Below are 14425 nucleotides of genomic sequence, written 5' to 3' on the forward strand. Positions count from 1 at the left end.
GTTATCAGTAGGCCGTTTGTAAATCTGCAGCAACCACCAACGCGACTGGACTTCCATGTGAACTTCTCACCGGCTTCTTCCAGGGCTGCCCACCCCCCACATTTCTTGTTTGTTCCTGGCAGAGTCTCCTTTTAGGCAGCACCCTCTCCCTGAATTGATTTCCTGACCTGTTGCACAGACACACCCTTCTCTTTCAAAACACACCTCCTCCCCGAAGCCCACCTGGCTCTTGTCTCATTGGGCCTTGCAGATTCCCCTGAGTACTCAGATAGTTAACTCTTGAGAGCTAGGCTGATTCACGGTGAAGGTATTTTCATGTTCTGTCTGGCCCATTAGAATACCCGGTGGATACAAATTCTGGGCCTTTTATTCCTTCAGAAGTGCTCGCCACCTCCCAGCGCCTAGCAGTATCTAGTCCTTAGGCTCCATCCTGCATTAGAAAGAGGGAAAGCTGGGGCACCTGGGTGGCTCAGTCGGTTAAGCGTCCGACTTCGGCTCAGGTCATGATCTCAGGGCTTGTGGGTTCAAGCCCCGCATCTGGCTCTGTGCTGACAGCTCGGAGCCTGGATCCTGCTTCGGATTCTGTGTCTCCCTCTCTCTCTGCCCTTCACCCATTCACACGCTGTCTCTGTGTCTCTCAAAAATGAATAAACGTTCAAAAAAAATTAAAAAAAAAAAAAAGAAAGAAAGAGGGAAAGCTGCCGACGTGCTTGAGTCCTTGAGTGCTTTTAAAGAAACATGACGCCCTGGGGGCAGTTTCAAAGAGTCAAACAGACCTTGGTAGGACACAGGAATTGAGACGCTTTCCTTTTCCATCTCCCACCCCCACCGCTGGAGGACACATCCTTCCAGAGGTCAAGTCTCCACAAGTGTACCAGCCCTGGAATCCTGTGAGCTTTCTCTGACCTTCTTGACACGCTGGGGTTAGCAGTTTTCATTAAAGATATTCAGGAAACCTTGACTCGAGGTAGCTGATGCTGAGACTACATCTGGATTTGTATTCATCGGGTCCCAGTTTTTCAGTTCACATTCGGACCCCCTGCCCCCCCACTGCCGAGTCACCCGGAGAAGAGACACAACAGCCTCTAAGGTTGACATTGAGCACTGCTAATGTTCACTAAGAACACAAGCGGACCTTGTTTGGGGCTATGCTACGTTGAAGACTGGAGGCGTTTTCCAGGGAGGAGCGAAGAAAGACAGGTACCACTTACTCAGCGTTGTCCTGGTCACCAGCTTGAAGTGATGGAGCTCCTCAAACATCCTCTTGGAGATCTTCTCAATATGGAAGTGCTGGAGGATGCCTGGAACCAAGTAAAAAGTGGGGGCAGGTGGTCAGGCCCTCCCTATCTGGAACCACCACCCCCTTTTTCTGCTTGGGCTGGGCATATCATCTCATTACAGGGGCTTAGGAGTATCGAGCTGGGCTGTGTAATGTGCTTAACCAGGAACTTGGATGGCTCAAGGGTTATAATTGACTCCATCTGTTTCTTTGGCTCACTGGCCTCCCCTTGGTTCTCCAGAGGATAGAGATATAGCAGATCGTGTTGCTGACCATGGGACCCCCTCCTAGGGAAAGCCACATGGAATCGGGCATGGGTGCTGGTGGGAGTTGTTATAGCCAAAGGCAGTATTAGAAATTCTGCCCTTGCCCCACGTCCAGGTAGATTATGTCCCTGCCAAACCACTGGGCTGCCCTTCTGGCCAAGCAGTGAGAGCCAGCAGTGGGAATGAAGACAGGTTGTTTGTGTAAATGGAGAAGCCATCCCTGTTCTTGAACTCACTGAAAAGCATATTTTCCTTTGGGAAATCTTCACAGCTCCTTTGGCTTTCCCTTACAGAAAATGGGGAAAGTTAAAATAAAGGTGGGGGGGGGGGACACAGTCTCAACTTTGCCTGAATAGTTTTTATCAGAATAACACATAAACTGCAAATGGCCTTGCAGTTAAAGAGCAACATGTTACCAGCCTACTTAATCCTCAAGAGGTCTAGAGAAGGCAACGTAATTGAAACCTGGGTTATCCTCTGCTCAACAAGCACAGACCGTGGCTGCCCAGCCCTGAACAAGAAGTCCTTCAGATGCTACCCCAGCAAGCATGGAAAAATATCCACGTGCCTCTAGGGGGTGAGCGATGTGGGGCAACCAAATATTGGGGCCACTGTTAGGGAAGCCAAAAGGACAGGGCTTAGTCCTAGGTGACCAGTTACAGAGGAGCTAGGGAGTTAGAGATGGAACATGGACATTCCTAGGTATAGAGCAAAAACGAACACAGACAAGAAACCTATGTGTGTTCTAGCATAATTTTTTAAGGGGTGGGAAGGAACTCATTCTTTCAGGCAAGAGAAGTTGTGAAAAGGGAGAGGAAGAAGCCCTAGAAATACTCGAGCCATCGTTTCTCAAAGTATGGCCCGAGTGCTGCCTGAATTAGAATCACCTGGCCGTTTGTTATGTGTTGAGGTGCTACCTAAGGTCTACTGAATTCACGTCTCTTGGATGGGGCCAGGGAGCTGTGTTGTAAACCGGCTCCTTTACATGGTATGTAAACTTGGAGCACTCTCGAGGCTTACTTACGCAGGAGCCAGGAGAAAAAGGATGTGCGCTGTTTCCCAGCTGAAATCTTACCTCTTCACTTGGATTCCTAGAAAACGCGGCCAGCCTAGATCAACACTAGCCTTGTTATCTGTGGGATGGTCTGAAGGGCTGTAGGATCACAATGAACACGATGCGGCTGGCTATGGCAGTCGGGGTGAGTGATCAGAAAAAGAACTGGATGGACAGAATGACAGGGATTGTTCCTCTGGGCGAGACGCTTCTTGAGGGCGGGGATGAGGTTCTCAGTGCGTGTCACCCCAGAGGACATAGCGCGATTTGAGAGACGCAGCTTTGCACTGAATGGATGGATTTTCCTGTTTGTTGAGGTTCAGATGGGAAAAGAATGGGTAGGCTACAGTTTGGTAGGCTGCCGTCGTGGCTGTGCATTAGAATCACCTGTGGAGCTTTAAAAACAAACACTTTTGTGGGGCGCCTGGGTGGCTCAGTCGGTTGGGCGGCCGACTTTGGCTCAGGGCATAATCTCTCGGTTCATGAGTTCAAGCCCCGCGTCAGGCTCTGTGCTGACCGCTCAGAGCCTGGAGCCTGTTTCAGATTCTGTGTCTCCCTCTCTCTGACCCTCCCCTGTTCATGCTCTGTCTCTCCCTGTCTCAAAAATAAATAAAAAACGTTTAAAACAAACAAACAAACAAACACGTATGCCGAGGCCCCATCCCTGGCCGATCAATCAGCAGCCCTGGAGGGAGGCTCAGGCATTTGGTATTCACAAAAACCTCTCCCACGTGATTCTGATGTGCAGCCAGGGTTGCAAAGCACTCCTCCAGCCTTTGTTGGTACAAGAAAGACAACAAGCCCCAAGGGCCAACGCTGACTTTTTGGACCAGGTCATGGTTAAAGGTCAAAGGTCACAATCACCACCGTGTCAGTCATGTGGTAGTTGCTGAGCGATCAGGAAAACTGACCCAAACGGAGGAGCTGGTTGAAGCAAAATTAAAGCGAGTCTTCCCCTCCTTTCCTGGTCCCCCGCCCCTTACAAAAAAAATAACAAGGAATTAATATTGTCTTGCTCACCCTTTCGGATGGTCCAAACGTGCACCTCCACCTGAGGTGGTCTCTCGGTCTCCAGGGCTATTTTTCTGGTGGTCTCCCCATCCTCCATGAACACAGATTCATACACAGGCATGGTTTCTTCTCCACAAAAGTAGCCCTTACTGTCAAAGCTTTGGCCCGGAAGTTCTTCTGGAATCGGGAAGCGGGTATCTCATTGTTCATAGTGTCTCGCGCTCATCGAAAGTGGACAATCAGCGAGAACATTCTTACAGAGTTAGAAATTCCACCCCTATTCCTTTGGCTCAGTTTAAGCTGCGCTGTAACAGCCACCAAATCACAAAGGACCACATGACCTTTGATTTAAGTCTACACGAGGACAGAATCCATAGATGTGCAGAACACTGGCCCACAAACCAAACTGGATCCACCCACCACCACAGGAGAAGTAGACCTTCGTGAGGAGGAAGAACGCGGCCAGGTACAAATCTCTTAGGCACGTCAGGGTAGATAGGATTTTCCATGCTGGGTCCGGATCATGGTCTGTTTAGCACAGTGTTACCAACCGAGACCCAGGGAATGGGCTGACAGAGGGTCTTGCTTAACTTCCCTGACATCACTTTGGTATACTTAGAAAATATTTTATGACCCTCATTTATGTGCATATAGTTGCCCAAAGGATCTATCCAAATTGGCTTGACATTTCTGAATGCTCTTTGATTTGTTTGTGAGGGGAACGATAATACCGGATCAGCACCCGTGCCAAAACCTAGATGTCAGATTAGTCATATGCATGCTATGCCAAATGAACGGCTGGGAGACACAAAAAATTGGTCAAATCCCTCAACTATGGATCATTTAAAGTATAAACTAAACTGCTGGATTTCAGCTTCCAGGCATAAAGATACCAGCCCCTTCAAACTTCCCATTCCACTCCACCCTTCTCTTCCCTCGGCCCCCTACCAAAAGAAAAAAAAAAAAAGTTTTTCCAAGTTGGTGATCTGTGAGTTAAGTTTCTTTGCTGGCTTCATGAGCAGCACCCTCTTCAACTATGGCTTTAAAATGTACCCTCGCATGAGGAGGAACAAAGAGAAGCCACGGACACCCTGAAAACTTTGAATATGTGCAGAAGTCATGTGTAAGACTATCTGATGAAACCACTGAGTGCTGGGTTCTTTGGATCTGTGACTCTAATTAGGGAGACTCATTGTTAGCCAATCAGATGCATCGGGACCAGAGGCTGTAGTCAAATTGCTATTGCCCATCTCGTGCTGACCTGATTCCCACCCTCCACCACCATCTCGGCAGTGTAAGGACAAAATCGAAGTCATCTCTTGGTGACTCCAGGTGGAACTACTCAATTTGTAGATCATCCTAGGATCAAGCCTCCTTTCTCCTTTGGCCCTTTTTAGTTATTTAATTGCTTGGTGGGCCAGTCCTTTGTGGTAATATGTTAGGTAATTAAGGGACGTGTGCTAGCACTTTGCCAGTCAGAGAAGTGGGTCTCTGAGTTCGCAGGGACCTCTGTGTATTTATCACCTTGAGAATGACAGTTGAGTTCAGTTGTTAATTTTTTTTTGTTTTGCACCAGCTTAATACTGGCTACAGCTGTTAACTGCCATGCGAAATCCATGATGGCTCTGTAAATACCTGTCATGTACTAAAAGTTCTCCTAGTGTCCTGAAGAGTTGTCTTGCACCCCCCACCACCCCCACCGAGAGCTTAATGGACTCAGCAGAAGGGCTCTATGAACAACAAAACCCATCAGTGACTCAACCCTGGCTGGCACTTGAAAATATTAAGAGTAAACAAAGTGTGTCTTTGAAGCTACCCAGTGGGCAACAACCTCCCCGTTCCACACCCTCCACATCAAGGTGCTTTCTGATCACTCCATGCTCACCTAGTTGCGTTTCCTTCCAAGGAAGCCTGCTATGCTCACAGTCATTTCTGGCCATACCCACCTCCCTTGAGAATGCTCATATCCCGAGCTCTCCACAACTAAGAAATTAACAAAGCATTTCCTTATGGAGGTGGTAATGACTGATGAGGATGTATTAGCCCAGATAAGTTTTAAGTCTTAACAGGGGTGTTTTACACTGTATGCCAAAAGGACTGTGTAATTATAGGAATTCCAGATACCGGGGTGGTGTGGTGGGGATGGGAGTGGAGTTGGAGAACCTTCAGGAAGTGAAAGTCCTACACAATCTTGTAGGTGGCCACTAATAAGCAAGGCCAGGCCAGCCTCTACCAGAGCAAAGGCAAGAGAGGGAAGTAAAACTCACATCCTTAATTTTGGCCCTAGTTTGTGACTGGAGGAGGCTGTGATCATGTGTTCTAAGGAAACTTTTGGCTAGATCATCAGTGAATTTGATTTATCTCTTTTCCCTTCTCAACACAAATAGCTGAATTTACTGTTCTTTTCTACATCGATCTTCTTCCCTCTCCACTCTTTGTCCCTTTTTCTCTGTCATGTGTTATCTTTTTTTAAATTAATTTATTTTGAGAGACAGAGAGCACAAGTAAGGGAGGGGCAGAGAAAGGGGGGGGGGAGAGAGAGACAGAGAGACAGAGAGACAGAGAGACAGAGAGAGAGAGAGAGAATCCAGAGCAGGCTCCGCACTGTTGCACAAAGCCTGATGTGGGGCTCGAACTCATGCACCATGAGATCATGACCTGAGCCGAAACCAAAGAGTCAGATGCTTAACTGACTGAGCCACCTGGGCGTATTCTTAATCTAAGTGTATTACAAGTGCTTTCTTTTTTTAACAGTAAGTGGGACCACAATATAAATATTGTTTTGGAGCAAAGCTTTGTACTTAACAAATATGTCACAAACATCTTTCCATGCCATTAAGTCTTGGTCTACAATGTTTTTTTTTTAATTAGTTTTTTAGAGAGAGAGAGAGAGAGAGAGAGAGAGAATGTGAGAGTGGGGGAGAAGGGCAGAGGGATAGAGAATCTCAAGCAGGCTCCACACTCAGCATGGAGCGCAACGCAGGGCTTGGTCCCATGACCCTTGGATCATGACCTGAGCTGATGTCAAGAATCGGATGCTCAGGTGCCTGGGTGGCTCAGTTGGTTAAGCGTCTGACTTCGGCTCAGGTCATGATCTCACGGTTCATGGGTTTGAGCCCCACATCAGGCCCTCTGTTGTCAGTGCAGAGCCTGCTTCGGATCCTCTGTCCCCACTTCTGTCTCTGCACCTCCCCCATGCTTGTTCGTGCTCTCTCTCATTCTCTCAAAAATAAACATTAAAAAAAATTAAGAGTCAAATGCTCAACCAGCTGAGCCACCCAGGGACCTCAGTCTACAATGATTTTGAATGGCCATCTGATAAGCCATGGTACAGCTATACCGTAACTTATTTAACCATTCCCATATTGGTAGATTTTCAAATTGTTTCCGATTTTTTTTACTGCTGTAAACAACATTGAAGAAAAAAATCCTTATTTGTGTATCTGTGTATCCCTCTTATTACTTTCTTAGGATTCCTAGGAGTGAATTACTTAGCCAAAGAGTAGGAACGTAAAGGTTTTAATAAATACTACCAACATGAGAAGCCAACTATTTAAAAGCCGATGCCTGTTCTACATTCACTTATTTGAATCACCTATATCTCTAAACGACTAAGCATTACAATGAAATGAGATTTGGTCTGAAGATCTGAGATTGAAATTGGAATATTATATAGCAGGGAGGATTTACCTTCCCTGGGGTAGTTTAGATCATGATTAGTTTTGTCTGAAAATATCATGTTACATTACTTATATGACTGTAGGTGTTCCACCCTTGGCCAAAACCAAAAAACAGAAAATAAAATTGTGTTGGTAGAATTACTCCAAAGTGACACTAAAAGGTTTGAGGATCCGGCAAGATCACAGACTTGGAAGTCACAACAGGTTATTGTGACTTGGGTGGCCCCCCTGTCCGGATCACGCTCAGAATGTGCTCTCTCCCTATCTCTAATGAGTGCATTTTCTCATCAATTTTATTATTTTTTTTAAAGATTTTATTTTATTTATTTTACTATTTTTAAAACCATTTTTAGTTTTACGTAAATCTTAGTTAATATATGGTGTAATAATGATTTCAGAAGTAGAATTTAGTGATTCATCACTTACATATAACACCCAGTGCTCATCCCAACAGGTGTCCTCCTCAATGCCCATCACCCATCTAGCCCACCCTCATCCACCTCCCCTCTAGCAACCCTCAGTTTGTTCTCTGTATTTCAGAGTCTCTTATGGTTTGCCTCCCTGTTTTTATCTTATTTTTTCCTTCCCTTCCCCTATATTCATCTCTTTTCTTTCTTAAATTCCACATGGGTGAAATCATAGAATACTCATCTTTCTCTGACTTACTTCATTTAGCAGGATACTCTAGTTCCACCTGTGTTGTTGCAAAGGGCAAGATTTCATTCTTTTTGATCACCGAGTAGTATTCCATTGTATATACATATCACATCTTCTTTATCCATTCACCAGTCAGTGACATTTGTCTCACCAATTTTAATGCCCCAGTTCCCTACTCCAGATCAGATAGGTCCTGTCCTTCCTATCCAATCCTATCTGCTGTTTACTCTGGGAGGAAGATTTTGTTTGTGCCATAAAGAAATGCTTCTCATACTTTAACGTGCATGGGGATCAACTGGGGGGGTCTTGTTAAAATACAGATTCTGATGCAGTAGGTCTGGGAGGGGACCTGAGAGTCTGCCCTTCTAACTAGCTTCTAGGTGCTTCTGGTCCACAAACCACACTTAGAGTAGGAAGGCCATAAACCACCCTGGGCCTATGGCAGGTGCTTCTCAAGCTTGTCTGCACATTAAAACCACCTGGGGATCTTTTAAAAATTGTGGCGCCCAGGCGACACCTGAAATCAATTAAATCCTAATCTCTGGGGATGGGACACAGGTATTTTTAGAAGCTTTCCCGGGGGTTCCAATGTGCAGACAAGTTTGGGAACCACTGGCTTACATGAAGATGGCTCAAAAAATATACGTGGGCTAAGTTCATGTTTGCCTGCAAATCATGACGAACTAACTGCCTAAGTTGAAGGAATAAATGTTTGAGCTCTCTGCCTACTTCTAAAGTTTTTTGGGTTTTCATCTGTGTTTACAAAAATGCTTTGCAGGTAGGCATATGAGTCGATGAATTCATGTGCATGGGAGTGACTCATTCACTCCTAGAATGCTGGAGCAGGAAAGGCCCTAAGAAATCCTCTACCCTAACCCTCATTTTGCAGAGAAGGAACCTGAAGCTCAGAGAGGTGAAGTGACTTTTTCTAGGTCACACAGGAAACCAGCGGAAGAGCCAGGATTAGAATGCTTGATCACCGATCCCCTATGCTGTCAGTCCCCACACTACAGACTACATTTTAATCTAGTTCATATGTGTTAGAACCACTGTGGATTCCCTTTTTAGGAAATCAGTTAATATTATCTCCTGGCCTGGAAAAGGTAATGAGCTACACGTGACCTGAATTCCAAACCTCGGTTTTGTTATCTATTTGTGGGATTCAGAGCAAATCACTCTATGCGCTTCGGTAACGATATCATTATATAATTGTAGTGTTGGATGGGAGCTTGGAGATGAATTCTTCCAAACTTCTTGTGCAGATGAGGCTGATGAAGGCCAGAACAGGTCTGTCACCTTTCCCAGGTCACACAGCAACTTAGGTCAGGACCAGAACCCACTTTCTTTCCACTCTACCTCACGTGCCTCCCATCCTATCTCGAAAGGGTAATGGATGTGATTGTGCTTTGACGAGTGAAATAGTGACATCAATGAAAGGTGCTACTGTTCTTCTGTATAATCCTCATACTCCAATTTCTCTATAATTTAGAAAGGCCAGGCTGAAGTCTGGCACTTGAGGCTATGTGGGGCCAAAGGTGTAGTAGATACGAAAAAAAAAAAAAAACCCAGTCTATTTCTGAGTTACAAATTTCTTCCAAACAACCATGTTATCAGCCCTTCAAGGGAGGAGAGAATGAAGTTCATTGTTACAACTAGTATCATTACAAGGATATGGCAGGTTGATTAGGTTTCTGACACTCAAAGAACACTGAGAAGGACTACGTGGGGAGCTCATTCAACGAAAGGCAGGGCTTCCAACCAACGCACCTTTTGCCTTTTTACCTGGACACACCTTGCAGCACTTTCCATCTATTTTTTGAGGATACTTGCAGGGGTACCGGTTGGGGCAGTGGATTTTCTTACACTCTTGCTTGGTGACATTGCAAGTGCACAGCACACACTCCACAATGCCAAATGCCCGGAGATTGGGGTGCCAGGACTCGCCATGGGAGTAAGTCTTTCCATTGGAAACACACACTGGAAGAGAACACAGGGCTGGAAATTAAAGGCTAGGGTGCTGAAACGGGCCCCTGTGCTCAGAACCCAAGCCCTGAACCCCTTCAGACATCAAGCATCCTTTGTCCTTTCCATGGCCGTGGACGTGTACAGAGCAGTCTCTGTCACCACAAAAATCCCCATCCTGGTTCCTATTCTACCATTAGCAACCATTCAGGTGCTTCAGCAGAGACTTCTGGATGCTCACAAGTGCCTGGCACCTTGTGAGCAGTTGATAAATATTTCTTAAAAATGGAGGAATGTACTAGTGCATGAGAGCAGGGTTCCATCTGTCCTGGGTATCTCTGCGATAAGGAACCTCTAAGAGATTGTAGTGTTAATCCCTGCAGTTTCATAAAAGATGTACGCGGCTCGAGTGGATATGCTTCTTGGCATGAAAATCCCCCAGAGAGCTTGGCTGCCCAGGGAAGCTCGATGAAGAAACTACCGCTCTTCCCAAAGGGCCAATTTCTTCCAGATCCTGAAGCAAATCAAATGCTATGGAGAGTCTGATCCACCAACACAGATGGGTATGGAGGTAATGGCACCTGCCTACTCTTTGGCGTGGGGAGGAAGGCACTAAAATGAGATGAAGAGGGAAAGGATTGTGAAAGGTAGCCTTTCGTGCCTCTACACTTTGGGCGGTGTCCTCTGGCCCCTGTCTCACAGTGGCTAAAGGGGTCCAGCAACAGTGGTCTCCCGTTTCCTGAGCTGGAAGTGAAGTCACTGGCTCCGCGTTTTGTGAGGGGCCTTGCAGGAGCAAGCATCTGAAGAGCTGCAGGCTCGGGGAGGGGGGAGTTGTGGGGGTGGCTATGAAGGGAAGGGGCGACGGGAACATCCTCCAATGCAGACCGACCAAAACATGCCCAGCTCCTCCCGTAAGGCATAGAGCCGAACTCCAGGATTAAGAACTATACAGGGCTGGGAGCGGGGAGGGCGGAGAATAAGCTCTCTCCCTTTCTGAAAGTGCCGAGACATTCTGGAGATTTTAAAGCCATGACTGGGACTGGGTGTGTTTCTCATTATTCCCATCACCTCATCATACCCAGGGAGACCTGTCGGCATCCCAATCAACAACATCGCTAGGGTGGGTTGTATCACTTAAGGCGGGGCTAGGGTGGGAGAAGTAGCCCCACTTGGGGCGTTTCTAGGAATTGGCTGATTTGGCCGCAAGACAATGGCCTCAGAAGGATGAATCATTGGGCTATTTCTTTCTCCTCAAGTCCACTGGGTCACATTAGGAAATATGGATGATGTTGGCTGCCTTTTCCTGTCCTTTGCAAAAACTGCTAGAGTACTGGGCACTCTAGCAGGGTCCATCCGTGCAAAGATTTCCAAGAACACAGGCACCCAAACCAGAGAAGCTCCCCACCTTCCGGAGAGATGGAACAGGAACTTGACATGTGGACTCTGAGGCTCAGGACTGGGGACGGAATCCCAGGACAAGGAATGCCGGATGTGTCATTCTGTCCCCTGCCCTCATCTCTCCTGTCATCTCCAGAGACCGTGACACTGCCTTCTAGACAATGTGGTCAAGTGGGTACATTGTCTGCTTCATGCCAACGGATGCTGGACTCAAGTTCAAAATGGTGGAGTCCTATCGCTTCTCTTCTTTGACTCAAGCAGAGGACCAAGGACATGTGTCTCAGAGGAGCATGCTGTTAGCAGGAACACTAAGGAGAAGGGCGGGCAGGACCCCTGTGCTATATAGCTAGGTTCCCTTTCCCCTAAGTATTGGGACTAAGGGGACAATCTAGACCGGGTGAGGGTCTACATTCCGAGATGTACTAACAGGAGATCAACCCTCTAGAGGGAAACACAGCCTTCTCCCCACTAACTCTCAAGATGATTTTGAATCATCCAGCTGGGCGTTGTGGGTTGGGGGTGGGGGCAAGTGATTCTCCAGTGAACTATAATAGAAAGGTCAGGAAAGAACTGCTACATCCAAATCAATGGGAGCAATGAAAAAATGTAAACCAGCTGAGACTTTTGTAGGACACAGAGAAAATCAAGGGATGAGCCTCTGCCCTGAAATGAAGAGGCCTGTGGAAATTATGGGATTTAAGATTTTCAAAGTCCATTTCCCCACAGGATTTTTTTTAGGCTTTGAAATACTCCTCCTCATTTCATAAATTCATATGAGGATGCCTTGGACTTCAAAAATAATACGCTTCAAATCAAACCCAGATCGATAGTAAATATTTCCAATTCTTCTGCTATATCGCCATTTTTTTTATCAAGACTTTTATTTTGCATGTTCCTCTTTTAAGCCTGTTAGTTTCAAAAGCGATTCAACGTTTTTTATCTGTAATCTGAAATTTACATCTAACTAGTAACAGCTGTGATCAACTCGCTTTGGTTTGACCAGCTTTGTTGAGATTTATAGTAGGAGTTCTTTGTAACGGATTGTTTTTCACCCGTGTTATTCAATCATTTGGTTTAATAATTTATTACTTTTAACCCATTCAGAGAACTGGCTTTGATTTGTTTTTCCTTTAAAGGAAACAAAACATGTTTGTGGTTTCGTAAAAAGGAACCAGCTGAGCTCTTGCTCTGAAGAGCTGGTTGACACGATGCCTAAAAAAAGTAAGAAGCAGTCAATTGTTTGATTGAATTTCTCCCCCCCCCCCCCACTACTGGGGTGGGGGTGGAGGCCAGGGAACTCTGAGCAGGAAGGACCTGGCCACGGACGTGTGTGGGTGCCTGCTGTAGCCAGCTGGTCGGCTGAGTGAGTGGGCTGCATATCTGTGTTAACCTGATCAGTCCTCCTGGTGCTCAGCCAGGAGGTTTCTGGATTTCTTACTGGATTACTCATTTCCAATGACAATCTCCTCATATGAATTAGAATCTCCGAGTGTGGGGCCCGGAATATGTACCTTTAGCAGGAGGCCCGGGGAGAGCCTTGGGTGCACTGCAGTGTAAGAACTGCTACTTTGAAGGTATGGGGCTAAGAGCTTCATTCGGCACTGAGTCCCTGTGAATATTGGGTGCCCAAGTGACAACACACAAGTTCTCTTCTGTTAAGGATCCAAGGAACTTTCCCAAATGACCTGCAACCCCCCGGGGCAACAGAGAAAATGCCAGAGGCTGCATTAAGCTCACGGCTTTCTTTTGTCCTAAGTAAGGGCAGGTATACCTGAAATCTAAACTAAGCTCTCTGGGCTGCCTTTAGGGAAGTCCTAACAGCCGGCTGGAGTCGCTTGTCCACACACACGCTTTGAGGCCTGATGGGAAGTCATCCTCATGTGAATGTGTGCTATGCATGGGAGACAGGGCCCTTCCCAGGCCCAGCCATCCAAAGAAGGGGACTGTGGACGTGGCCCAAAACGAGAGTGTCCCTTACCTTGTCCGTGCTTGTGTTTGTTGTTGATGACAATTTGCACAATGGTGCCCGATGCTTGCTGGGAATCCATGAGAGCTCCTCGGTGGCTTCTGGCCCCGGGAAAGCGGGGCAGACCTCCAGCCTGTCGGCTTGGTGGGGGGTCGTAGTGAGATCGGTGGTAAGAATGTCTCTGTAAAGTGACAAGGACAAACTCAGTCCCCCAGATCCACCAGCGAGAAGGCCCAAGTGGACTTAAACACACTTAGAAGCCATGTGATGACCTCAAGTGATGAGCTCAGATCTTAAATTAACCACATGTCCGCCTACACCGGTGGAGACATACGGTTGCGCCTGAAGCAAGAGTAGCCTTGACAACATGCCGAGATTTTTCTCTCTGCTTGCAGAAGACTGGACTAGTTTCACCTGAGGGAGCAAACAGCCCAAAAGGGTAAACAAAACGTCCTTAGCTGCTCCCAAGGAGCCATTTGCAACTCTTCAGGAGCCTTAACCTTACGAGTTAAGGGAGTGGCCTGCAGCCCGAGGCTGAAGGGGACAAAGTGGGAAATGGTGTACAAATTAGGAAGACAAAGAGAACTTTCCAGTCATGGGGAATGTGTGACCTGGGTGGGCCATGAAGGGTGGAGAGGCTTTTCACAGGCAGAGTTGGTGAGGAATATTCCAGGTAGCGATTTCCAAGTTGAGAACGTGTAGCAGAGAACATAGAGTCCAAAAACGGGAACCGCTAAAGGATTACATTCCAAATTTGGGTTGCAGCCAGATCATGGAGGACTTTAAATGACAGGCTGAGGGGTGAGGACTTTATTTGGTAGGCAACAGAGGTGAGGGTGTGGAAGCCTTCGATGGATTTTTTTTTTTTGAAGCAGGGAAATAATCAGAATCAGAACTGTGTCTCCAAGCACTGATACCTGATTATATATACGGTGCGCTGGATGGAATGAAGAGACGGGATAGGCCAGATGAGAGGCACGGAGACTCAAAATGCAGCCAATGGCATGAGGTCACAGAGCAGGGTACAGACACCCTAGACACTGCATAAAAGAACTGACCGTGTAGGACAGTACCAGAATGTCAGCCAGAGGGGAGGACTTTGTTTTGCTCACTGCTATGCCTCCAGTGCCCCAAACAGCATCCAGTGTCTAG

The 14425-nt window shown here is 46.8% G+C and overlaps 1 protein-coding gene across 9 annotated transcripts in view; it reads right to left on the reverse strand.

The window, feature by feature from the left end:
- CHRDL1 (chordin like 1) overlaps positions 1-14425 on the reverse strand; it is a 118203-nt gene that overhangs the window by 4311 nt on the left and 99467 nt on the right. For 6 of the 9 annotated variants that reach the window (XM_006943928.4, XM_006943927.4, XM_023249482.2 and 3 more), the window contains 4 exons: positions 13286-13454; positions 9715-9924; positions 3620-3787; positions 1212-1301 (listed from right to left, as the gene is read on the reverse strand). In XM_006943928.4, the coding sequence (XP_006943990.2) occupies positions 1212-1301; positions 3620-3787; positions 9715-9924; positions 13286-13454 (637 nt within the window). The remainder of the gene's footprint in view (positions 1-1211; positions 1302-3619; positions 3788-9714; positions 9925-13285; positions 13455-14425) is intronic. The other 3 variants (XM_023249485.2, XM_045050476.1, XM_045050474.1) reach the window with 1 other exon arrangement.

The sequence above is a fragment of the Felis catus genome, chromosome X, assembly GCF_018350175.1.
Source record: "Felis catus isolate Fca126 chromosome X, F.catus_Fca126_mat1.0, whole genome shotgun sequence".
Taxonomy (NCBI): domain Eukaryota; kingdom Metazoa; phylum Chordata; class Mammalia; order Carnivora; family Felidae; genus Felis; species Felis catus.